Genomic DNA, 26,846 nt, shown 5'->3' on the forward strand with positions numbered 1-26,846 from the left:
GAGAGGAGAGGGCCCGGCCCGGGTGGAGGGGGCAGCGACCCCAGGGGGGGGAGTGGTAGTGGCGACCTCGGGGGGGAGGGGCAGCGGCGACCTTGGGGGGGAGGGAGGGGAGGGCAGGAGAAATGCTGGACATGGGAGGTCTCAGGAGGGGGGCCTTGGAGCTGGGAGGGATGGACGGAGGGAAGCCTTGGAGCTGGGAGGGAGGGGGGCTTTGGAACTGGGAGGGAGGGCGGGGGGCCTTGGAGCTGGGAGGGATGGACAGAGGGGGGCCTTGGAGCTGGCTGGGAGGGAGGGACGGAGGGGGGCCCTAGGAGCTGGGAGGGATGGACAGAGGGGGCCTTGGAGCTGGCTGGGAGGGAGGGACGGAGGGGGGCCCTAGGAGCTGGGAGGGAATGGGGCCTTGGAACTGGGAGGGAGGGCGGGGGGCCTTGGAGCTGGGAGGGGAGGGGGGAGGGGGGCCTTGGAGCTGGGAGGAGGGGAGGGGGGAGGGACTGGGCCTTGGATCTGGGAGGGAGGGACAGAGGGCCTTGGAGCTGGCAGGGAAGGAGGGAGGGTGGGGGGCCTTGCAGCTGGGAGGGGAGGGGGGAGGGAATGGGGCCTTGGAGCTGGGAGGGAGGGAGTTAGACATCAAAATAAAACATACCAATACTCGCCCGTTTTAACAGGCTTAACGGCTAGTATCAGAATATATAAGTGAAACACAAAAGCATTCCAATGACAGTCTCATAGGAAAAGGGTGGGGTGCGTGAGGTGAGAAACAGGGAGAGCTGGGTGGCTGATGAAAGGGTGACAAAGCAGTAGAATATTATGGTTTATAGTGGGATAAAATTCTACTGCTTTGTCACCCTCTTATTAGCCATCCATCTCTCCCTGTCTCTCACCCACACAGCATTCCCTGTCTCTCACCGAACCCATCCCACCCGCTTCCTGTGAGACTGTCACTGGAATGCTTTTGTGCTTCATTTATATATTCCAATCTTTGTCAACATTTGTTTATTTCTGATCTGAAACTACCTTCAAAAGCTAATCGAAAAATGTATTGTTAGTCCAATCATCTTATTTTTTTCCCTATGCTTTGTTTTATTTCTATTCATTACCTTCTATAATTGGATATCATACTGTTGATTTTTTTGGACATTAAAATTAGTCATCAGGAGAACACCTTTGTGACAATCATTTTTAGGAAAGAAACAGATCGTAACACTCTTCTTCATTATAGAAGCCATTTTAAAAGATAATGTACCAGGAGGACAGTTTTTGTGACTGAGGAAACTGTGTTCCTCGAGAGGAATACTGTAATCAAGCTTGAGAGGTGCAATTGAGATTCTTATAGAGGGGATACCCAAAGAAATTACTGAGGTGAGCTTTCAAGTGGGGATATTGTGCTCAACGAGAATGTTGACGCTACTAAGTCAACAACAAGCTATGAATGAGCTCGAATGTGTGTTGCCTTTTTCTTCTCAGGTGGCAGTTCAATTAAAAAATTATTGGCACATACTGCAATACCATCAAGTTTTTAAGGAACAACCTAAGGTTGCTTTAGAGGAGGGACTAATTTGGGTAACTTATTGTTATATTCTTTTTTGAGGCAAAGGCAACATACATGTAATACTGGATACTTTAGGTGTAAAAAATGAGTTTATTGTCAATATTTATTTATTTAGTAGGATTTATGTTTCAATCATGTTTATTGAGGACCAACAGTACAAGTAAGAAGAAACAGGAAATAGTACAAATAAGCAAGTCATGACCATCTTGACTAATGACAGAATTTCTAGAGTTACTCCCACCCATCCACCTCTGAATCAAAGAATTGTGAATGCAGTAGTATCTACCTGATGATTTTCAAATTCCAGGAATAAGAAGCAAAATGATATATTAAATAATAAGCAAATAATTTCATGCTCGTGCTGTCAAAATTCCCCAAAAAGGTTCCCATGAGACAAATCACAAAACACCATTTGCTCCACTCTCATTCATGTGTGCTATCATAGAGGCTCTCCAAAATGAGAAGTGAGGGCATATAGTATCCAGCCAGGAAAAAAAGAATGGACAAGAGCAAACAATATAGCTCGATGTAGAAAGGCCTTGAACCCAGGAGGAGAAGCTTGGCCTGAGGGGTAATCAGCAAAATTTAGTAGGATTTATTTACCGCCATTTTGAAGGAATTCACTCAAGGCAGTGTAGTAAGCAATACACAATTACATCAGTAAAAATATTCAAACAACAATACAAAGTATGGCTTAGTATTCTACAGTACAATGTCAAGACAACATGTAATAAAACATTTTAATAGCCAGCATAGAGTGTAAGCAAATATGGAATATATAGAATCTTATAAATAGATAAGAGAGAGTGACAAAATAAGGGGACTAATTTAAAGAAAGTTGCACATGAGGTCAGAAAGGTGCTTCTTAGCTAGGGTAGGAGTGGATAAACATGTGTAGCCGATTGTCACTCCCTGTGTGTGTGTGTGTGTGTGTGTGTGTGTGACTAGCAAGTTAGTTACTTCTTCTGTTAAAGACCTAGTTGAAGAGCCAAGCTTTCACTTGCTTCCTGAAGTACAGATAGTCTTATGTTAAGCAACATCTTTCAGGGAGCGCATTCCAGAGTGTGGGGGCTACTCCAGAGAAGGCTTGCTGGCAGGTATCATCACATCATGTAATGTCCTTTGGAGAGGGTGTGGTTAGGGATGCTCCTTGGGAGGACCTTAGTGACATTGGAGGTATGTAGAGGGAGATCCTGTTCAAAGCCCTTTAAGGGCCTTGAAGATCAGACATAGAGTTTTAAATTTAGCCCTGTATTGTACTGGTAGCCAGTGAAGTTTTTGCAAAAATGGTGTGATGTCATCCTGTCACTTACAACTTTCTATTAGTCTTACTGCAGCATTCTGAATCAACTGTAGCTGGGGCAAACCCTTTGTAGTCAGACCAGTATAGAGTGCATTACAGTAATCCAGTCTTGATGTTATCATGGAATGTACAACTGAGGCTAGACTTGCCTTCTCAATGTAAGGGAGAGAGGCAGCATAGTTGTTGCAAATGATAGAAGCAGATTTGGAAGGTTGCTTGGAAGTGACATCTTTTAAACATCCAAGAACAGAAAGAGACTTTATTTTGTGTAAAAGATCAGATTATGTCAAACATCTCAGGTAGTTTATCACATGCCCGTGTTCCTTATATTATATTGGACATACTAAGAAGAAAATTTGGCAGTGTGACTGCAGAACACCTGAGTAGTATTTGGAGCAGGCGCATCATCAGCTTAACGAGTAATGGTTTGCAGTTTTGTTGAAAACAGAAACTCCTAGAAGGGGGAATGTCTCCCAATTGCTACTTTAAAAAGAACATTTATGTAAGAGAACAGTAGAGCCTTCTGGTTTAAATAGGGAGATTGAATTATATTCACTATAATGCTGTATTTCCTGATGCTGTCCATTAGTAGAGCCATGGTTTTGAAGGCAGATCCATGATACCACCAAGTTTGCAGGAGCTGTTGAAATTTTAAATGACAGTTTTTTTGGCAGTTGCAGGACCAGCGATGACACGGAGGAGGGTACCAGACTCTGTTTGCCGATTAAAGTTTGTTTCTTAATTATATGAATTTTGCATTTGTAGTATTTAGATGAAAGTGGAATATTTTGTGAATCTGAAGTATTCTTAGTTTGCAGATCCATTTTTGCAAGTATATCTCCCCTGAGGAAGCCATTTTTCGTGTGCGATGATGGCAATACAATTGAGCAACTGCTTATTTTAATACACTTATATGCACAAAACTTTCACCGAGAACACTAAAAATTATTTAACAAAATTATTTTAATATTAGATATTATAGATTAGATTATGCAATTATTTGTGGGTTGAAATGTAAAAGTTGACTAATTCATTTTTTTATTGTGTGAAGTTCTTGGGTCAAGCTTGAATTTGAACTGACTCCCAGGATTGATTTTTTTTTTAGAAAGAAGACATTATGCCATGCTCAGAAGTTTTTCATCACCCAGGAACAAGACAACTGTCTCATGGGTACCAGTTTTGGCTACACTGATGAAAGCAAAAATATTCCAAACAAATATACTCACTTTTAAATATCAAACATTTTAGGAAATGTCTGTTTTACAACTTATTCCTTAGCACTAGGGACATCACTTATATTTACAGTATTTGTATACAGATGATCTTAAATCACAATGAATGTAGTAACTATTACACAGTTCTCTCCTACACTGCACAATTTTGGGGGATTTGTTTTTTATACTCACTTGTCCAAAGTTAAGCTGAAAGTGAGTTGCATATTCAGGTACATGAGTTATTGCCCTGCACAAATTATCTTACAACTACTTGTACCTGATACAATGGAGGGTGAAGTGACTTGTCCAAAATCACAGTGTCAATGGATGAAGTGGGATTTGAAACCTGGCTTTCCAGATTTAGAACCCACTTCTCTAACCAATGAGTTACTCTTCCACTCCATCAGACACATGAAAGTTTCCAGAGGAGGGATTTGTGGAGAGAGAGTACTAATGGCCAGAAAGAACTATCTAGTGATACTGTTACCTCAATGCAGAGAAACATATTTATAAATGTATTTTCATTTATTGTTGAATTTGATGTTTTGTTTATAATTTGAAATCTTTACACAAATTACTCAGTAATAAAATAATAATAAAAATGCAGCACTATATATTATCTTTTGTTACCTACCTGCTTTATAAGCAATATAAGAATGGACAATTGCTAGAGTTCCAGGCCAGGGGATAGCTTCCTCCTTTTTTAGCATCTGCAATAACAACACGTAGCTGAAAAAGCAGCACCTTTTAGACCGTGAAATTAGGAATAAGGGAGTGAGTAGCATGTACAGCTATGATGTGGAAGAAAGAACACACTGAAGAGGATTCTGCTGGCTTTCAAATTTAGGGGCCCCTTTTACCAAACTGCGGTAAAAAGTGGCACTAGCACGCCCTTACATAGGTCTTTCCTGTGCACTAAAGTAATTTTTACCACAGGGATAAAATGGTCAAATTTTTAATTTTTTTTTATTAATGGCCATGCGCTAAGGGATCCTTATACTAAGGTGCACTGTAGTGTAGGCGTGGGTTTTGGGCACTCGTCGATCCATTTTTCAGCGAGCCTGTAAGAAAGGCTATTTTAAATTTTTGCCAAAAATGGACATGTGGCAAAATCAAAATTGCTAGGCCTCCATTTTGGGTCTGAGACTTTACCGCCTGCCATTGACCAAGCGGTAAAGACTCACATGGTAACCAGGCAGTAATGACCTACGCATGTCGAATGCTACTTGGTGCGCATCCAATACGCGTGTCCAAACATAAAAATTATTTTTTGGACGTGCGCCAAAAATGAAATTACCGCACGAGTAGCCATGCGGTAACTCAATTTTGGCGTGCATAGATGCTTACGCGGCTCAGTAAAAGGGCCCATAATTTTGTTAATTTAAAAAAGATTAGCACGAGTCCTTACCACCACCCGTTATGTAGGCGGTAAGGGTCCATGAGCAAAGAATGCTCTAATTGGTTAGCATGCGGCAATGCAGCTGCGCTAACCAATTAGCAAACAACTCACCCATCCTCCGTCTCCGACACGCCCCTACTGGAAAAAAAATATTTTTAGCGCATGGGTAGCACATGCACATCCTGAAATTATAGCGGGATGCCTCAGTGCGCCCTGCGTTATCCATTTTTTGCTGTGGTAAGCGCACATTAGTGGTTACCGCAGCTTTGTAAAAGGGCCCCTTAGAATAGAACTGGTCTGTGAATATGACAGTGGGAGAAGGTCAATCATTGTCAGCTTCTTCTGATATCCATTTTTCTTAAACAATATAAATGGCTGATAATTATAAATTTATTTAAGATGGCAACAGAATGTCAGGAATGTATATAAATAAGACCTCATATTTACAGGGGCAGTGATTACAACCTGTTTTAGTGATTCATTACTTTGTTTTAACAATCGAAGTATTTATGCATTTATTTGCATTTTTTTGTCCATAGTGCTCTACAGTGTTGAACAAGAGTAATGTATCAATCAAAACAGTAGAATCTGTTATGAATCCAATTAGGATCTCTCTACAAGGGCATTTCAGCAAGTAACCATGTTCTCAATGTTAACTTCCCTACTCTTGGTTCAAATGCCCAGTTTGAAGGTAGAGAAGGTGCCGATTTTATAAAGACACATGAGCCTCTATGTATCTTTATAAAATTCCAGCACAAATCTGGTACACGTCATGCCTAGATTGAAGGCATGAACACTGCATCTACAAGAGAGCAGGTATACACATTAGCATGTACTTCACATGCGTATTTTATAGAATACATCTAAAATCACAACTCCACCCATGCTGCAGCTTAATTCATCCCCTGAGCATCCTTACTGTACAAGTACATGCCAGCTTGCACTGAATTCACTTTTAGGTGTGACTTAAAGTCCATTACATGTCTAAAACAGGTTTTAGGTGTGAAAACGGTTTATAAAATCACCATCAGAACATTTAACAGTCTTTCCCCACTTTTTACCAGAGTATTTCCACTGCCTGACAGAAGAGTGATAACATGAACCATCAACATCGAACCATCAACATCAAGGGGCTCATTTTAGAAACAGAGAAACATCCAAAAAGTGGCATAACAGGCAGATATACGTTTTTGTCGCAGAAAAACATCCAAGGTGTATAATCGAACAAAAAAAAAAGATTTGTTCAAGTTTGCTAGTCACCTAAAAGAAAATATTCTCAGAGGGAGAGTTTCGTGGGCATGACATGGGTGGTATTACGTGATAAATGTTTTCTGCCCATAACCGATAGCAAAACGACTTCCGGGGGGGGGGGGGGGGGGGGGGGGGGGGGGGGGGGGATGCGGATTTTGCTGAGTTGGGAACTGGAGAGGTGGAAGTGGTTGTTTGTGAGAAACATTGAAGAGTTGTTGAGTGCTTTATTACCTTTATGTGTTTGCCCCAGGCTGAACTTTTTGACCTCGCATTTCCTGCCTTGTATCCCCTGTGACTCACTTCAACACCTTGCCCACACCTGATAGACCTCAGTCACACCCATCCCTTCCTCTGTATCTTGCCTCCTTCCCTCACCAAACCCTCACTGTCCCCAATCCCCCACACCTCCCATAGACCTCCCTACCTGCTTGTCTTCTGACTCTCATTCTTCCTCTGTTTGTTCACTCCCAGTTTGTCACTGTGCCCTCTGCTGCAGCTGTGTGATGACTGTTTGCTACTGGTGGAAGAGTGAGTGCTTAGTGATGCAGATGTGCGTGTTTGGACTGTTTGGTAGTAGAAGAGTGAATGTTTTGGGCAGCTGGTGTGTGTCTCACGATTGTGTGCTGGTGCGAAGGCTGGTACTGGGTCTCACGAGGTGGTAAGTGGAGGTGCGCACAGTGATGTTTCTGGGGTCAGTGGGTTGCACCTGTGGTGGTGGGACACCTGCACACCAATCATGGATGTGCTGAATGCTTTGGTGACTCACTCCTTGCTGGAAGTGGATAAGAGTTTGGAGGGGAGGCTCTGGATGAGATATTCCTATCGGAGAGTCCAGGCTCTGCACCCACTTCTGCTTCAGGACTTCACTGACCAGGAATGCCTAAATTCTGCTTTGAGAAGGTTGCCATACAGCACCTCTGTGACCAGCTACAACCCCTCCTCCAGCCCAGGACAATCCTGTGCCAGTCCACCTGAAGATCACTGCCTCCCTCGCCTTTCTAGCCACTTTTAGTCAGTGCTAGCAGTTGATGCAGGCATCACCCAGCCCACCATCTCCAACTGCCTTGCCCTGTTCCTTAATGCCTTCTTCACCTCAGACTCTATTACCTTCCCCACTACCGCCCAGGCACTTCAGAACAACATGGCTCAGTTCTACGCCATAGACCACTTCCCCTCAGTCATAGGCCTCATCGACTGCAAACACATTGCACTCAGACCCCCCACCCCACCCCTGAGTACATGAGAAGACCTACACGAATAGAAAATCATTTCATTCCATGACCATGCAGGTTATGTGTGATGCCTAGGGGAGACTGTGGATGTGTGTGCCTGCTACCCAGGCTCTACCCATGATGCCTATTTCCTTAAGCATTCAGAAATCTACCGCAGGTTTGATCAAAGGGATATCACCAGTGGCTGGCTCCTAGGTAAGCAGCAAACAAGAAAAAGAAGGGGATAGACTAATTTATTTCCAAAACAGTAGGTTTATTAAACAGTAGGATGAATACTCAACGCTTTCATATTGGCACGTTTTCAGATTGTTTTCCTGTTTGTCTGCATTTTTCGATGCTGTACTTTTGGATTTTCTAGCCCATATGTTTACATTTATCATCAGTGGCTGAGATTATCTGTTTGACTCCTGAGGTAGGCCCTTTGGGTGCTGAAACTCAGGACTGCGTTGAGTTTGTTTTTAATAAACCCGTTTTGGAAATACATTGGTCTATCCCCTTCTTTTTCTTGTTTGCTGTTTTGGTTTGTTGATTAGGGGACACTTCTGCCTTTTCTTTCTGATTTCTAAGTAAGCAGTACCGGGATTTCAAAACTCAATACCCCTTCTCCTTCCTAACCTTCAACACACTCCCTCTCTCTAGATGGCCCCCAACCCCCAAACATTACTCTACTTCCACAAGGTCACCATATCAGCCAATACACATGCATGATTTTTCTTCCTTCCACCAGTGACAGAAACTATCCCCAGTGAACCTGGCTCAAGACTCTCATAGTCCACCCCCCAAATGAGGCAGAGGAGGAGTACAAAAAGAGGCATAAGAGTACCTACACCATCATAGAATGGACCTTTGGTCAGTTCAAGAATCACTTCAGATGTCTGGACTGTTCTGGAGAGAAGCTCCTCTGCAGCCCTGAAAAGGTGACCAAAATATTCATGGCCTGCTGAATTCTGGCTTTCTGAAGAAGGAGAGGAGAGACAGCAACCACAGCAGCAGCTGCCAGATCCAGAGTATGAGAATCCCCCTTCCAGAGCTGACCATGGTTGCACACCAGCTGGGGATTCGTCCCAGACGACTCATTCTGACAAATTTTCAGTAAAGGTATGTGTACATTTATTTGTGCAAAACACCTCTAACATCCCCCACTACCCTCTCCCCCAGCACACACTAACACAGCATGGCTATTAGATGGCTTACAGCCTTATTTCCCCCTCCCCATCGCTTCTGAGATCTGTTCCTGAGCTGCTGGCGATGGCCCAGGCCTTGCAGGAGCAGAAAGTGCATAAGCATCCTACCCTGTGGAGCTACCACTATCCTCAGTCATCACTCCATCCTGCTGCCTCTGCTGCACCCTGAAAATCTGGCCACCTAATTGGCCGGGTGTCAGTGCTGCTGGGTCCAGCACCCAGCAAAGGAGCATGTGCTGCTCCTGAGAGACCTGGTCTCTTGGTTGCCACACTGGCCCGGGGTGCTGTGATCCCATTCTTGGACGTTTCGAGGGTGGTTGCGGCTTGGCAGCTAAGGCAGATACTGCGAAGCTTGGCTGGGCTGTGTGGCACTTGCAGCTGGTGTGGAGAGAGTTGGTGTAGGACTGGTGGCCCCACCAGTTCCAGGTGGAGGCTCAGGTGCTTGCTGTGTTGGCAGTGTGCTTGACAAGGCTGTCGTATAACCCTGGAGATCCTACCGGATCCCCAGAAGCTGCTGCCAGATATTCTGGGCTGTCTCCCAGCTCTCCTACTGCAAGCTTCACTCCAGTTGCGTACATTCTCTTTGGACTTCGACCCCTTCCTGCAGCAGCTATAATTTCTGCTGTCAGTGGTTTGCCAGCTGCAGATTCAGTGCTGCAGTTTGTTGGTCAGCCAAGTGCTGCCGCCTATGGCAGTGGGGTCCTCTATGGGCTGGGTGTGGCTCGTCATCAGCCTCCAGTGGACCATCTGCAGATGCCACGGGGGTGGGGTTGCACTGCTGATTGCTCCTGCTCTTCATCCCCTGCAGGCGGCTCCTTGCTGGTTTCCTCTGTGTGCTCCTCTCCCACGGTGCCCTCCTGTGGGCCCTCAAGATGCCACTGATTCACTCTTCTTTCTGATGTGGCTGCCCTGCCTGCTGGTTCCAGGATCTTCATCTGACTCTGTGGCCTCGCCTGCATAGGGAAAGTAGAGAAAATGTGTCTGTTGCACTAGCTAACCTGGCAGTCTACTGCAGCCTTCCTGAACATACTCCTCCATGTGTACTTCTAGACCACAGCTGATGAGAAATGTCATTGTCAGGCAACCCAAAGATGTATGCCTCTACATCCAACACTGCAGGAAAGAGGAAAGGGAATGAAACTTGATATACCACCTTTCTGTGGTTTTTGCAACTACATTCAAAGCAGTTTACATAGTATATACAGGTACTTATTTGTACCTGGGGAAATGGATGGTTAAATGACTTGCCCAAGGGTTATGGTGCTATGTGAACACACAGCCACATGGGTACAGGAGGGATTGTGGAAGGGGTGTGGAGGGCACAGTGAGAGGAACACAGAGATACAGAAAGCAAAAATTGAGAGGGGTAAGTGATGGGCCTAGGTGGATGGGGGGAATAAAGGCACCTAAACATGATAGATACAAGGGCCCTCCACTCGGCAAGCTGAGTGGCCCCAGACCAGCCCACTAACTGTTACTCCCTGTGGAATTGTTGGGACATGGCCCCTGATAACCAGCCTTTCAGCATGTACTCTGGTGTGCCTTCTTACCCCCTCCTCCACCTACCTGAGAACCTGTACTTCACATGGGAGTGCTATCCATGAGGCCCTCCCACCACTGACCCTGCTAGAGGAAGAGAGGGTGACACAAAGAGAACAGCCAGCACAGTTTTGTTTACCCAAATGTACCTAACTCCCCAGCCTGCACTGAGGTGTCCTAGCTTCCCAGGCCATGGATGCCCTCCTGGGGAAGGAGCCTGGGTATCCGCACCCAGTGGGTTGGTCCCGCCTCATGAACTTCTTCAGCTGCCTCCATTATCTTTTGATGTGCTCTATAGATCTATATGCATGGTAGACAGTATTAGGCTTGTGAGAGAAAATCCGCCAACAAGCGGAGAAGTCAAACGCCCCACGGTAAAAACAATAGTGTACAAAAAGTGGGAGAGGACCAAGGATACCAGAAACTGGAGGATGTTTGTTAATAAACAATTTTATTGAAAATTTGAAGACTCGACACAATGTCGTGTTTCGGCCGTCAGGCCTGCATCAGGAGTCTGCTTTGCACAGTACTATGGAGCAATGATGACGAAAAACCTTTGGTGATCTCACAGCAGTCTCTAGCACAAAGTATTGCTGAATAACAATGAAGATGATCCTTCAGGCCTAACGTAGTAGTCTTTAAAAAGACTATTTTAGAAAAGTCCGTCAGAAACGCTGCACCCGCATCACCAGCAGTGCGTGCAGCGTTTCTGACGGACTTTTCTAAAATAGTCTTCAAATTTTCAATAAAATTGTTTATTAACAAACATCCTCCAGTTTCTGGTATCCTTGGTCGCTCTCCCACTTTTTGTACACTAGACAGTATTAGGCTTGTCACATATGGAGGGGCATAATTGAACGAAAACGTCTATCTCCATGGGCGTTTATCTCCGAGAACGGGTCCATGAAGGGGTGGACCGAACCGTATTTTCGCAAAAAATAGACGTCCATGTTTTATTCGACAATTTGTGAGCTGGGCGTTTTTGTTTTTCAGCGATAATGGAAAATGAAAGCCCCCAGCTCAAAAACGAATAAATCCAAGGCATTTGTTCATGGGAGGGGCCAGGATTCGTAGTGCACTGGTCCCCCTCACATGCCAGGACACCAACCGGGCACCCTAGGGGGCACTTTTACAAAAACAAAAAAAAAGGTAAAACAGCTCCCAGGTGCATAGCACCCTTCCCTTGTGTGTTGAGCCCCCCAAATCCCCCTCAAAAACCACTGCCCACAAGTCTACACCCCTAAGGGGTGAAGGGGGGCACCTACATGTGGGTACAGTGGGTTTGGGGGGGTTGGACGACTAAGCATTAAGCAGCACAATTGTAACAGGTAGGGGGGGATGGGCCTGGGTCCACCTGCCTGAAGTCCACTGCACCCCCTAACAACTGCTCCAGGGACCTGCATACTGCTGCCAGGGAGGTGGGTATGACATTTGAGGGTAAAAATAAAAAGTTGTGAAACATCATGTTTTGTGGTGGGAGGGGGTTAGTGACCACTGGGGGAGTCAGGGGAGGTCATCCCCGATTCCCTCTGGTGGTAATCTGGTCATTTAGGGCACTTTTGGGGGCCTTATTCGTGAAAAAACAGGGTCCAGGAAAAGTGCCCTAAATTCTAGCTACAAACACATACTTTTTTTCCATTATCGGCGAAAGGCGCCCATCTCTGTTCGGGTGATAACCATGCCCCAGTCCCGCCTTCACCACGCCTCCGACACGCCCCCATCAACTTTGTACACTTCCGTGATGGAGTGCAGTTGAAAACGTCCAAGTTCGGCTTTCGATTACACCGCGTTATTCATTTTTGTGAGATAAACGTCCATCTCCCGATTTAGTTCGGAACTTGGGCGTTTTTCTCGTTCAATTATAAGCAGGATGGTGAGCCATTCTTTTTCTTTGGTACTGCATAGGCACATATGGTTTGCCTGCCCCTTGGGAGCAAGAGATTGGCATGGCGTACCATGATCTCCTTGACAAGGAGCTCAATCTTGCCATCACTAAAATTGCACTTCCTGCTTGGGGCTTTCTTTTTGGGTGCCATCACAATAATACAATGTGGAGGGTTGTAAATCCCAAGATGTACATTTTTATAGGGCACCAGAGACGTTTCAGCTGCGGCCCACTTAAGATGTTTGTGAGATGGACTTTTTTTCTTTTTTTAAAATCAGTCTAGCTAATAATTTACCACCTTTATTACCATGTTTATATAGTTGATATCTATAAAAAAGCTTGAGATTTAACTGCCCTATCATGAATTAAAGTGTTTAAAGCTGTCTGAACCGACAACAATTCCTGTTTAAGAGATGTGCTTGACTGCTTCCCTTATCTTCCTTGCAAGATCCTCACTTGCTGCTCCAGGCGTAGAATTTCTCTATCTCTAGTTTTCTTAAGATGGCTAGAGTAGCTAAAGATTTCACCTCTCAAAACCGCCTTTGCTGCTTCCCAAAAAAGAGTTACTTCACTCGTAGATGCCTCTTGAATAATTTGTACTCCTCCCAGCTTGCTAATAATCATTCTCTAAATTTTCTGCCTTGATAAAGTAAACTTGGAAGTGCCCAGGCCCTAGAGGGAGTCACCGAGCCACTAGGTTTCCAATCCAACCAAACCAAACCACTGCATGGTCAGAGATCACTTATGGACCAATCTGAGCATCTTCCACCTCCGTAAAAATCGACCTAGAGGTCAACAAGTAATCAATACGCGATTGTGTTGCATGTGCTCGTGACAGGTGCGTATAATCTCTTTCAGTTGGGTGCAATACCCGCCAAACATCCAAAAGATCTAATACAGCACAAATGTTTGGCAGACCCTTAACAGTCCCCTTGGTCAGTCCCAAAGGCGGATGTGATTTATCAAGCTGAGGGTCCCATACCATGTTAAAATCTCCCCCTAAAATCATAGGAGTAGAATCTACATCAGATAGAATACCCACCATCTTCCTATAGAAAGCCTTATCTAACTGGTTGGGGGCGTAAATACTTCCCATTAATACCTCCTTGCACGCTATCAGAACCTTACCAAAAATAAAACGCCCCTCAGTGTCTTTGACCACATTTTTAATCTGTGTGGCCACCCCCTTGCTAAAAAGCATGCCACTCCACCTTTCCTATCCACTGCTGGTGTTGCCACACAATCTCCCACCCACCACTTTACCAACTTTGTGTGTTCATCATCGGAAAGATGTGTTTCTTGTAGAAGGACAATGTCCGCTTTAAGGCGCTGTAGGTGTTGTAAACATTTTGAGCATTTAATGGGTGAATGAATACCCCCTACCCTCACCATGATAATAAACCAAGGGCCAAATGATACACTATAAGTCTAGCTTCCAAATGAGGGAGAGACCACCCCAGCCTACTGTTTCTCCCACGATTAGCCTTCCGCAGTCTAATTGAGAGTCCTAAAATCTGTCCATTTGGATCCAAAAAACTAGAAAAGTTCCCTCCCCCCAAACCCCACCCATCTTCCCAAAACCCTCCTGAACATAACTGCAAAACCCTGCCTCCTTTCCCCCCCAATTCCCGGTAACTAGTTCCAATTTGGAACCGGGCACGTCTCAACGCCCTCCCCCATCATCCCCTTTGTAATGACCTATCCAATCCCCTACTCACCTTATTTTGCTCGCCCAAACCCTCCCACAGCTTATTCCACATACCACTCAAATAAACCCTCCCTACTAAAGGAATATACTCATACAACCATTCTAGCAGTTCATATCCCCTTAACCACTGCAATCCTATCATTCTGCTTGAAACAAAAACCCCACAACATTCGCACCCCATCCCCCTTTCATACTCACAGCAACATATTCAATAAAGATGAGGTTAAGCCTCTTTTCACCACACCAGTTCTAGAGATGCAGCTCATTGCGCCCTCAAGGTAGGGACCACCTCAAAGTAGATACGAGTTCGTTTCATTGTAGGCTCACTGCAGTTTTCATGGACCATCTCACTACTTATTGATGCATAGTTTTAATGAGGACTCATCTGATAAACAAAACAAGACAATCCCCACCTCAACCAAGCAACCGCCGCAAAAACTCCAACTCTTGCGAGTCAGGTCTCCAAACAGTACAGCTTCAGCGCGTGGGGAAGGAAAATAAAAAAAAACACCATTCACCCCCCCCCCCCCCCATCATTCCCCTACCACCATATTCAGCAAGGATCAGATCTTAATCCTCTGTCCCCTTCTCAGTTCCGAAAAGTCAACTTACAATGTTCTCAGATTAGGAGCTCTGCCAAAAATAGATAACTGTTTGTTCCAGACCCACCTGCAGCAACATCGACATACTAGATGGTTGGGTCAAATAAAAAAAATCTTGCAGCGCCTCCATCCTTGAATATCAGCATGTCCTCCGCTGCCCCATAGAGTCCACAACAGCAGCAGGCACAGGTACCGCACGATACCCACATCCGTGCCACCACAATTGCAGGAAGTGTCCTCTTCACTCCAGTTTCCGTGGTCCAGCTCGTAGCTTACTAGTATCCAATGGGAAATCATCTGTTGTTACAGCACCAACAATCCCAGCTATTACCACTTGATCTCCATAAAGACTAACTTCCATAAGTCAGTTCGTCAATTTTCACAGCGTCCGCACACACACAACCCCCCCCCCCCCAAAAAAAATCTTCATGCTCTTTCCTTTTCTGCTGTTTTAACTTGTCACTTTTAGCTGCTTAACGGCAGTTATAATAAAGTTTAGGCCTCAGGCGCTCCACAGGTAACCAAGTCACCTCCTTTCCAGAGCCCACTGGGTACAACTAATCATATGTCCAGGTTTTCCCTCTGCGGGGCTGCTGGGTTTAACTGATTCAAAAAGCACTTTGCCTCCTCAACAGTGGTAAAAAATTTTGTATTGGCTTGGTAGGTAACCCTCAATTTAGCTGGATAGAGAAGGGCGAATTTAAATTTGCGCTCCACCAGTTGTGAGCAAATCGGTGAAAACTTCCTTTGCGACACTGCCACCAATGCAGAGTAGACTTGAAAGCATAAAAGCTGTTTTTTGAGAGAAGTTAAGAAATCTGCAGATAACCACTCTCGGCCGGTTGGAATTAAGGTATGGAAGACCAATCCTGTGCACCCGCTCTATTTGCAGCGGCCCCACCGATGTCGGGAGTGTCAGTTCTTTAGCCAGCCATGTTTCCAGGAATCCTCTGAGATCGCGATCCCCCACTGCTTCAGGTAATCCCACAAATCTAATTGTCCTGTCCTTTGTTCATACCCCGCCAGATCTTGCCCCAGTTGTTCCACATTACTCTGAAGACATTCTAATTTAGTGTCAATAGGGCTTAATCTTTTGTCCAGTATCATTTCCATCTCTCCAGTCACTTTTGCAGCGACTTCTGCAACCCACGCGGATTCAACTAAAGAGCACCCAGGACTTACTGGGTCCGCCATCTTGTCCTCGTGCGGCTTGTTTTTCTCTTTGTCTTTTCTCAGGGATTTAGACGCCATCCTCTCCACCGGACCACACACGCAATTCTCCAAATGCCTTACTCTGATTCTCTGCCCACTTTGTGGTGAAAAAAGATTTGAGTAGTCTCCGACTGCGGGGATTAATGAGAGGTGGCAGGAGCAATCCAACTAGCGACCGTTCCTCATCATAGCGTCATGTGACCCCTCCCCCCTTTTTAAAAAAAATTATGATCCACACATGGAAACATTTTGGGAAGAATGACATCTACATCCTGTTATTTAGATGCTATTTTTGAACCACAATGCTGCCTTAACGTTCCTAAGAGGGAGGTGGCTTCTCATCTGCCTGGAATCTTCCACATCTGGGGAACTAACTCATTTGCTCTCCATTCTGTTTCTGCAGCATCAGGCAGCTGAATCCTGGAAGTCATGAGCCAGTGGAATCCCCTTTTGCAACTGTCTACAGGTAAGCAGAGACCTCTGATCCTACAACTCCCCTTCTGCTACGGAGATGACCTAAAACCTGGTATGCCTTATGTCTCTGTTAACAAAGGACTCCTAGCTTTTTGTAGGACTTGGCTGCCAGACAAGGTACAGCACAGGCACTGGTCAGCAGGAACACAAGGGACAGTAGTACACTGTGATACAAACTACTTTCATGCTAGTTACCTATTTATTGTTGAAAAACTGACACAATGGGACTGTGGGGATATGTGCAGCTGTCATGGAGAAACCCATTTGTAGCTGCCTGCTTGACCAACAGGGCGGGGGTGGGGATCATGCTCTGGGAATGGATGTGTGCACCATATTATCCATATGCCTGAGTTTCACAAGATCCACATCTGGTAGCTTCTCTCCAACCTTGTGCTTCACATCTCTTTTCAGATGGCACCTACTGCCTACTGCCAGTTCACCACATCTCCATTTGTGTGGTAGATCCCATTCAACTTTGCTCATGTGCCCACCCATTCCCAGGGTTGAGGGGAACTATTTTATGTACTGTAATTCCCTAAAAAAGTCACTCACACCCACAAGCATCAGAATTCCAGCTTCTTTTAATGCTATCCCTGTCCTATCCCTCATGTTCAGTAGGTCCCGAGGTGGGGCCCCTCACCTTCTACAGGGCTATCTGCAAAATCTATGGGGAAGGGGGTCAGTTCCTCCAGTAACAGTTCTGCTCTTCCTCCCATGCAGGTGGCTTCTGGCTGGTACCTACACTAATCCTCTGCCCTCTGGCCTGTTGAACACAGAGTAGTCTCTGCTATGGCCAAGGACATCTGCTGCTTACTACATGACTGGTTGCTATAGTGAGAGAACAGACATGTGTATAACAGTTCCTTTACCTTTTCATGTATATATTCCCCATAGTTGTATCTAGTTTGTTTCCCTTCCCTCCCTTCCCCTCCAATATCCACTGTCGCTGTAAATACATCAATATGTAGATAAGAAGCAACTGTTTCTGCATCTTACAACGCCCTCAGTCATGTTGGTTGTGGGCAAGGAAGCATGCAAAACAGAGAGTAAATTATAGTCTAGCCACTGCCTATGTACACCTGCTGGTTGATACCAGCTGGATGGCTTGTGTGAGACAAAACATCTTAACTTTGAGGAGCTCTATGCTATCTGCCAAAAGGGTGTGGGGCTAAAGCGTGAAGGGGGGTTTAGGGGTTGGTCTCCTGCTGCAAGCTGTCAGGAACAGTCAGGGAAATGCGTAGAGTAGTAGAATTGTGTGCAAATGTTTGTCAAAGGACATCTGTGATGGGAATTTGATTCCAGCCTCCAGCAAGGAGCTGGACTGAGAGATCAGAATGCTAGGTTTGCACCACTGACCACTGCAGCCCCATCAATCCCAGCTTTCCCTCAGACCAGATATATGTTGGCACTGGTATAGGATAGTGGGCAGATTGTGAACCCCCAGGGGACAGATGGCTACAGAGTACAATGGTGATGTAGGTGAACAGTTTGGCCCATAATATGACCCACAATGCTGTTTCTGTAACCTGCTTTGTATTCTCATGTCTAGGTAACTGTAGAAACAAACAAGGAAAAACAACCTTTGCACAAAGCAAAAGCAGCATACAAACAGTAAAGGTGACAACAAAACGTCCCAAAACAATGGTGTAGTGCAGAACGTTTTTGATTGGTACAAATGACTCAACACAAACCATGTTTCGGCCATAAGGCTTGTTTCAGGAGTCAATACCAGACAATTACACGATGGTCTAATCCTGTGTACTGAGAATAAATAACTGCACCAGTATCGCAGATCAAAAGATATCCTGCCTTTGAGTAGTGCTGTGAACCAGCTCGATCGTCAGGCCACATTCTCTGCACATGTCTTGGATATCTCTTCACCAACTGAGGGACTGGCAAGGCAATATCTGGCCTCATGCTCAGATGCCCTACAGCCATAATCTGAAAGAAGGGAGTGGAAAGGGAGACTGCAGTCCTGTGTGTTCCCCCCCTCCAGGGGGAACTAGGTAGCAGCTTGCATAGACCTTATACCTGTCAAGTGCTGCGGTGGGCAACCTTAGCTCCACCTTTAGTGCTGGCTGTGGCAGGCTCTAAGACATTTGCCGTCACCTACTTTTGGCCTACTGGAGGCACAGCAGGATGGGGGGGGGGGGGGGGGCTGGTTTGAATCTTACAGGATTGCTTTCTGCTGTAGGGCACATTAGATCCCTCTCCATTAGCGCAGCCCTCTGGTTGAGCACTTGACATTTATAGTAACATAGTAAATGACGGCAGATAAGACCTGTACAATCCATACAGTCTGCCCAACAAGATAAACTCATTTCACATGATATGTGATACTTTATATGTATACACAAGTTTGATTTGTCCTTGCCATTCTCAGGGCACAGACCGTAGAAGTCTGCTCAGCACTGTTCTTGTACTAAAAGTTCTGAAGCTAACGTCGAAGCCCCTTAAAAGTTACACTCTAGCCCATCCCTATCTATTCAGTCATGATCAGGGCACAGACCATAGAAGTCTGCCCGGTACTGGTTTTGCTTCCCAATAATCGATGTTGCCTCCCAATCTCCGCTAAGATTCCATGGATCCATTCCTTCTAAACAGGATTCCTTTGTGTTTATCCAACGCATGTTTGAATTCCATTACCGTTTTCATCTCCACCACCTTCCGTGGGAGGGCATTCCATGTATCCATCACCCTTTCCGTGAAAAAATACTTCCTGACATTACTCCTGAGTCTGCCCCCCTTCAACTTCAATTCATGTCCTCCAGTTCTACCACCTTCCCGTCTCCAAAAAAAGTTTGTTTGTGGATTAATACCTTTCAAATATCTTAACGTCTGTATCATGTCACCCCTGTTTCTCCTTTCCTCCAAGGTATACATGTTCAGGTCTGCAAGTCTCTCCTCGTACGATTTGCAATGCAAATCCCATACCATTTTTGTAGCTTTTCTTTGCACCGCTTCCAGTCTTTTTATATCTTTAACAAGATACGGCCTCCAAAACTGAACACAATACTCCAAGTGGGCCCTCACCAACGACTTGTAGAGGGGCATCAACACCCCTTTCTTCTACTAGTTATACCCCTCTCTAGGCAGCCCAGCATCCTTCTGGCCACGGTCGTCACCTTGTTTCTTCAGCTTCAGATCTTCAGACACCAACACCCCAAGGTCTCTCTCCTGAGATGAGCTTACCAATCTCCCCCCTTCTATTTGGTATCTCTCTTTTGGGTTTCTGCACTCCAAGTGCAACACTCTGCATTTCTTGGCATTAAATTTTAACTATTCTATGCAAATAGGGGGAACTTTAATTAAACTAGAGTACAACTCATACATACAAATAAAGGTACTCCCTTTTACTATATCAATAATCCTTTATCATGTGTCCTCCCATTTTCTCGTAGTGCTTCTAAAATTGGACATCAATAATACATACATTTTGGCATGTCTTAGCAGTGCACCCTCAATTTACCAAGCACTCCAAAGTAGCATATTCCCGCAAGGCTAATTTAGGTGAGCTTATAAAGAGATCTAAGACCTATGAAGAAAATGGGTATCACTCTCCATGCGGGAAATGTGTCTTTTGTAAGTTCTCTGTATTTACTAATTATGTCTTGATACCAGGGACTACCAAAAAATATTTCTTACGCAATAAAACAACATGCATTAGTGAAGGGGTTGTATATTGTATCATGTGTCTATGTTCCCTATATTATATCAGACATACTAAACGTCAGCTGAATAATAGGTTAGCAGAACATGTTAGCAATTTAAGAGTTGGTAAAAAGGTGTGCCCCTGGTGGCTCACTGGTCCGCTCATAAACATGCTATTACTGATCTGAAATGCGTAGTGTTAACACAGATCGATTCATCTGGACAGGGTGGTGATGTCACTGCGCGGTTGTTCTCCATGGAACAACGCTTTATATTTACGTGGAATACGGTAGCCCCTAGGGGTTTGAATCTTGAGGTGGAATGGGTATAATTGAATAAGGTGTGGTCAGATGAGCTCAATTGACTAGATTAAATATACTTCAGGGACGGTTGACGGTGGTTCCCTCTTTGGATGTTTATTCCCGAAGGTAAGCAGCCATATACGATATGAAAAAAGTTGATTATTAACTGGTGAAAATGAGTAGTTATAATAGTGCCTTTAGCTGGGGTAGCATTTGTATATTTTGTTGTTATAGGCTATGGGAGTTGCTCCTCCTGATAAAGGACAACACGAAATGCGATCTCGCATTGAGGAGCCAGTTGAGCTAAAATGAAATCAGAGGGTGGATTTCCGAATGGTTCAAATGGAAGCACTCTTCAAGCTGCATGGAGCCATTTAAATTGGCCTATCTTGGGATCTTACAAACAATTGATTTATCTTCAACACATGATCATCGTTGCCAAAATTGATTACAAGTTAAGATGTCAACAGGAGAGAACTAATCTTTTGGCCAACAAATTGGACTGTGAGAAATATCTGGCACACAGGGAGTGTGTTCAATATACATTTAATATAAAAAACATTCATATATATGTATACCATATGATGTATATAGGCTAATGGATGAATGGTGAAGTGAAAGGCATGAATGAGTGAGTTCCTTTGTAGTTAGGAAATGTTTGTAATGTACTGATGTTAATCACATATGTAGGATTAAAGGATTATTGATATAGTAAAAGGGAGTACCTTTATTTGTATGTATTAAATTTTAACTGCCAGTCCCTCAACCATTCTTCTAATGTTTGGAGATCCCTTCTCATTGTTTCTGCTCCCTCCAGGTTATCCACTCTATTGGCTATCTTCGTGTCATCAGCAAAAAAGAGAAGCTTCTCTGATTGTGGACACTGGGCCCTTTCAACACTTTTATCTCCATTGTCACCCTTCCCCCTCCCCCACTTCTGCAATCTCCCTTTCCTAGGGTTTGCCTAGTAGTGTTGGCACCACAGCACTTGCCAGGGTCACATATCAGGAAATCAACACATTTTTTACAGAGTAGAGACACAGACCTTTGTATATCAAAAACTGTAAATATTGTATTTTTAACAAATAACCACTAAAAACTATATGCATGCTGGTTATTTCCACTGCCCTTATTGATGGTGGTGCCGCTCCTGAAGGAACATCCTGAGCTCTGACACCATCTAGCCTAGTATTTCCCGTTGGGCTGCCAGCTTCTGCAGCAAGTATCTGTGCATGGCTGAGACTTGCTGCAGGAGCTAGAGTTGGGTGTCTGATTGGGTCGGCCTGTTTCAGGGCAGCCTTCAGCAGCTATGCCCTCCAGCGTAGTTGCAGGAGGGAGGACATACCCCCTTTTCACCCTCCAGTGGGGGCATGTCCCTCCAGGGGTCATCCTCCTCCTCGGCCTCCAGCTGTTGTGGAGGGATTGGCACTTCCCAGGGTCCACTGTGAATTCCACCCATAATTTCTCGCTAGCAGGCTGGTCCTGGGACGTGCTGTCTCTGGGCGCCCTGATCTGGGCCAGACTGTTCCTGGGCAGGTTGTTTGGCAAGAGGGTACCCTGTGTGTGTAAAAGGTTTGCAATTGAGATAAACACATCCTACATGGCCTATATAGTGATGCAGCAGCCTCTTATGAGGCAGGGACAGGAACAACTGGGATAGCTGTTGTTACCTGCTGGGTGTGGCTGTAATTTAGTGAGCTGTTGCCAATGTTCTCATCAGTATGGGGTGTGGACCAAGATGCAGGGGGGAATTAGGGAGTCTAGATATGTGCAGCCCCTCATTTTAGCATTGTATGGTTAGTGGAGGGGAGCCCCATAATTAGTTGTCATTGGATATTTTGTACATTCTGAGTTCAGCAATGTTTTTTTCCCCCTTTCTTATGAAAAAGCAATAAAATGTACTGCAACAACAAAGGGACCTCGGTGCATGTGACCCTGGGGGACAATGCTAGGGCTACCATATGGCTCCAGAAAAAGGAGGACAGATTGAGCCAGTCTGGGTTTTACTTCCATTGCTTTCAATAGAAGCAAAACCTGGACTGGATCAATGTGTCCTCCTTTTTCTGGAGCCATATAGTAACCCTAGGCAATGCTCACACTCACCTTTCTAGGCTGCTCCTTATAGAGCTCCATGCCTTCATGGAGACATTGTGTGTGGGCAGGCGGCGGTGGTGCTTCATTATTTACCTCCTGTGCCTCCAGGAGCTGTTTCCTCCACAGAGAAATTTGGCTCCCTTCTCAGAGACATAGCTGTGCCCACTGAGGAACGTTCCTCCACATGCAGAGGTATAATGCACATTTTGCACATGGAGAGAACATCCTGATATTGCTGCAGACATTTTCTCGATGGGTGGACCAGTACTGGATGTTTTGAGTAATGTATTTTTGACTGGCGGAAACATTTAACTCCGAACGTCTATAATGCTTTTGGTACATCCTTTTTCAAAAAACGTTTTGGTGCATTTTCAAATATTGGAAAATGTTTAGTTTTTTCTTCCATTATGGACTTCAGTTTTTAAATGTTTTCTGATAAACATTTATTTTGCCACTTGAATGTCTCATAGTGAAACTGCCCCTCCACATCTCTGATATTGTAACATCCCAGGTGATCACAGATAAAGACTATTTGAAACCATCTAGTTTGCCCATTTATTCTGGTCCACACTGCTAAGGAGATACCCTAGCTGCCAACTATAGAAGCTAGACTATGTGCACATATTACTCCTTGTCAGAAAGGGGTCATAGTAACATAGTAAATGACGGCAGATAAAGACCTGTACGGTCCATCCAGTCTGCCCAACAAGATAAACTCATTTTACATGGTATGTGATACAGCGAAGATATTTACCCATAGCAGGTATTCTCCGATGACAGCAGGCTGATTGTTCTCACACCTGGGCTGACGTCCAAGTTGGCCCAGGATCGGAGCCCCGCCAGCAAAAATCTCAAAAATCTAAACAGTGATGCCTAAATTTAGGTGTGACGCGTGCTTAGCGCCAATTCTTTAATGGCATTAAGGCGTGCCTAACACATCATAAAATAATAGTGCAAAGCCACTTTGACATGCTGACATCTAGGCACGACAGTTTACGCCAAGTCAATGGCAGGCATAAGCTGGAGTGCCTAAGTGTACCTTGCAATACCAACATCTGATACTATTCTATAAGTGTGTGAATTGTTAGGTGGAACTCCCATGCTCTGCCAATTAGTACAGCCCATTTGCAGTTAAACATGTGACTAGAACACCAATTTTGTAGAACAGTGCCTAGCACATATGTGCATAAATGCCAATTTGTGACATTCACACATGTAAGTGTATCTGTTCTATAAATTAGTGTGTGCAACTGGCACCTAGATTTAGGCGCCCTTTATAGAATTACCCCTAATTTATTTGTTGTTTTCTTAATAGTTGTCCACAATTCTAAATAGACGGGAATACAAGTTCCCCTATCTCTTCATAATCTCTCAGCACCTAGTGCTCTTTGAATAGTTGCTACCAAAGCATAATCCTGCTTAACTTTTGAGACGTTACAGGATAAAAGTCCAAGCTGCTATGGTTATGAAGTAAGTGTTCAGTTCAGCATACACAATACATGATGGCAGAAAGCAGCAGTTATTAGAGTGGTAAGGCACTCTGAAGCATGCCAGATCTGCAATTATTCCTACTAAGGATGCATAAAAGAGGTAACACAATACCACTAAGCACACAGAAAAGGTTGCAAGCAGTCTGTATATACTGAAAAAGACTAAGAGGTGTATTTTCAAAGCACTCAGACTTATAAAGCTACTAAATGAACTAAGGGTATCATATTTTGAAATTAAGTAAAAAGCAAATTACTTAATAAGTAATAATTTACCCCCTCAAAAATAAAACAATTTATTAAAAAAACTACATAAATCAAAAGCCAAATCCAACACGGTCATGTTTTGGCAAATGGAGGCCTTCATCCAGGGAGCTGTTGATGCAGTGACATAGTCAAAAATAAATGGGGGAAGGGGGAGGTTTAACATGGAGGGGCACTAGGCACCAAGTACTCATTCCTTTCCTCTGCATCCCCTTGTTTTCCTTTTTCTCCTTTCCCACTCCAAAATTAAAAATACCTTAGCTAGCAAGGCTCCCCAAGCTCCACTGCTGAAGAAATAGCGTCTGCCCTAAGTCAGCTGTGCAGCGCAGTGAAGAAGCCAGCAGTTAGCGGCAGCACACTGGTATCGCTACAGATCTCATGAGATCAGCATTAGGAAGTGCTTCCATGAGAACTGAATGTGTTCACAGTACTGGCAACATTGGCTCAAAGTGCTGCCACTGTCTGCTGGCTTTTTCACTGCACTAAACAGCTGATCAGGTATGCCCTTGAAGGACCCAAGGTCAAATTTACTTCCCCTGCTCTACTGATCACCAGTTAGGTAACTCACACAGAAGAAGGACTCAAACCACCAGCCCAGGAGTTGCATGATAAACCATCTTCTAGCTGCTGGAGAAAGAAAAATATTGAAATGCTGGAGCTGCGTGGAGGGGCATAATCGAACGCGAACGCCCATCTCCATGGGCGTCTATGTCCGAAAACGGGTACGTGAAGAAGCGGGACAGACCGTATTTTCGAAAAAAATGGACATCCATCTTTTGTTTCGAAAATACGGTTTGGACGGACCAAATGCCCATGGATTTGGTCCTTTCTGAGCTGGGCTGTTTGTTTTTTTTGCGATAATGGAAAATAAAAACGCCCAGCTCAGCAACGTCCTAATCCAAGCCATTTGGTCGTGGGAGGGACAATGTACAACACTGCCATAGCTCTTAGGGGTGAAGGGGGCAACTACATATGGGTACAGTGGGTTTCAGAGGCCTCCCATTTACCACCACAAGTGGTACAGGTGGTGGGGGGGGGGGGGGGGGATGGGCCTGGGTCTGCCTGCCTGAAGTGCGCTGCAGTACCCACTAAAAGTGCTCCAGGGACAGGACTTGTTGCTGGTGTATAACCTTGGCACAGCAGTTCACACCTGAAGACTAATCTCGCTGAAAACGTCCTTTATTTGAATACGCACCTTTACTCACAGTTAACTGCAGATCACAGGTTGTGCCCCACTGGCAACAAGTCTCGCTAGGACTGAGATTAGCAGTAGGTCCCAGCTGGCAGAATGGTGTACAATGCCCTCTTTCAGCAACATTCAAGGTAAGAACTAAGTGCTGTAACGTGGCTAACACATGACTGGGATCTAAAACTGGCTTACAAAAATGGCCACTACCTCATGGACTACCGGAAACACAACAGGGCACACTCTGACCCAGTAAGCAGAGGGAAAAGCACCATGGGAGTAGAGCCTACCAACTACCAACATCGTGAGCACTTAACACAAGCTAGTGGAATCACGGAGCCCAATACCCTACACCCACCACAATGGATTGCTGATGTGACTCTGCAGTGCCCTTAACAGAAAAGGTGTCACACTCACCCGAGACCTACATCAGAACCAGGGAAAGGCTGTCAGAGGATAGAACACATTCTGTTGTCATGGAGGTGGGTACGGAATTTGAGGCTGGCATACAGGCTGGCAAAAAAAGTTTGTAAAGTGGGTTTCTTTTGGTGGGAGGGGGTTAGTGACCACTGGGGGAGTCAGGGTAGGTGATCCCCGATTCCCTCCAGTGTTCATCTGGTCAGTTGGGGCACTTTTTTGGGACTTGTTCGTGAAAAAAAGGGTCCAAAAAAAGTGACCCAAAATTGCGGTAAAAACGCCTTTTTTTTTTCAATTATCACCTAAAGACGCCCATCTCTGCTCGGCCGATAACCACGTCCCAGTCCCGCCTGCACCACGCCTTCGACACACCCCCATCAACTTTATTCATTCCCGCAACGGAGTGCAGTTGAAGACGCCCAAAATCGGCTTTCGATTATACCGATTTGGGCACCCACGAGAGAAAGACGTCCATCTCCCGATTTAGGTCGGAATATAGGCGTTTTTCTCTTTCGATTATAAGGTGGATTGTGTACTTACAAGGCAAAGCACACTTCTCTGTTTTTTTATCTCAATATGCTGGTCAACGGATGCATTATATGCAAGTTTTGGACTGGTCTGGTGAGGAGGTTAATGAAAGGGAGATGAACGACTAGAGTTAGGGGAGGGGGAAGGCAGTGGCACAGCTCTAGGTTCACCTAGGGCAGTGGTTACTAAACCTAGTCCTGGATGCACCCTAGCCAGTCAGGTTTTCAAGATATCCACAAGGAATATTAATGAGATTTGAATGCAGTGGAGGCAGTGCATGCAAATCTCTCTAATGAATATTCATTGTGGATATCATGAAAACCTGACTGGCTAGGGTGCCTCCAAGACCAGGTTTGGAAACCACT

The 26,846-nt window shown here is 44.9% G+C and overlaps 1 protein-coding gene across 3 annotated transcripts in view; it reads right to left on the reverse strand.

Annotated features, from left to right (window-relative positions):
* Positions 1-26,846, reverse strand: part of PHF21A (PHD finger protein 21A) — a 364,795-nt gene that overhangs the window by 16,067 nt on the left and 321,882 nt on the right. For all 3 annotated transcript variants that reach the window (XM_030200848.1, XM_030200845.1, XM_030200847.1), the window contains one exon: positions 4,701-4,776. In XM_030200848.1, coding sequence (XP_030056708.1) covers positions 4,701-4,776 — 76 coding nt within the window. The remainder of the gene's footprint in view (positions 1-4,700; positions 4,777-26,846) is intronic.

The sequence above is a fragment of the Microcaecilia unicolor genome, chromosome 4 (genome assembly GCF_901765095.1).
Source record: "Microcaecilia unicolor chromosome 4, aMicUni1.1, whole genome shotgun sequence".
Taxonomy (NCBI): domain Eukaryota; kingdom Metazoa; phylum Chordata; class Amphibia; order Gymnophiona; family Siphonopidae; genus Microcaecilia; species Microcaecilia unicolor.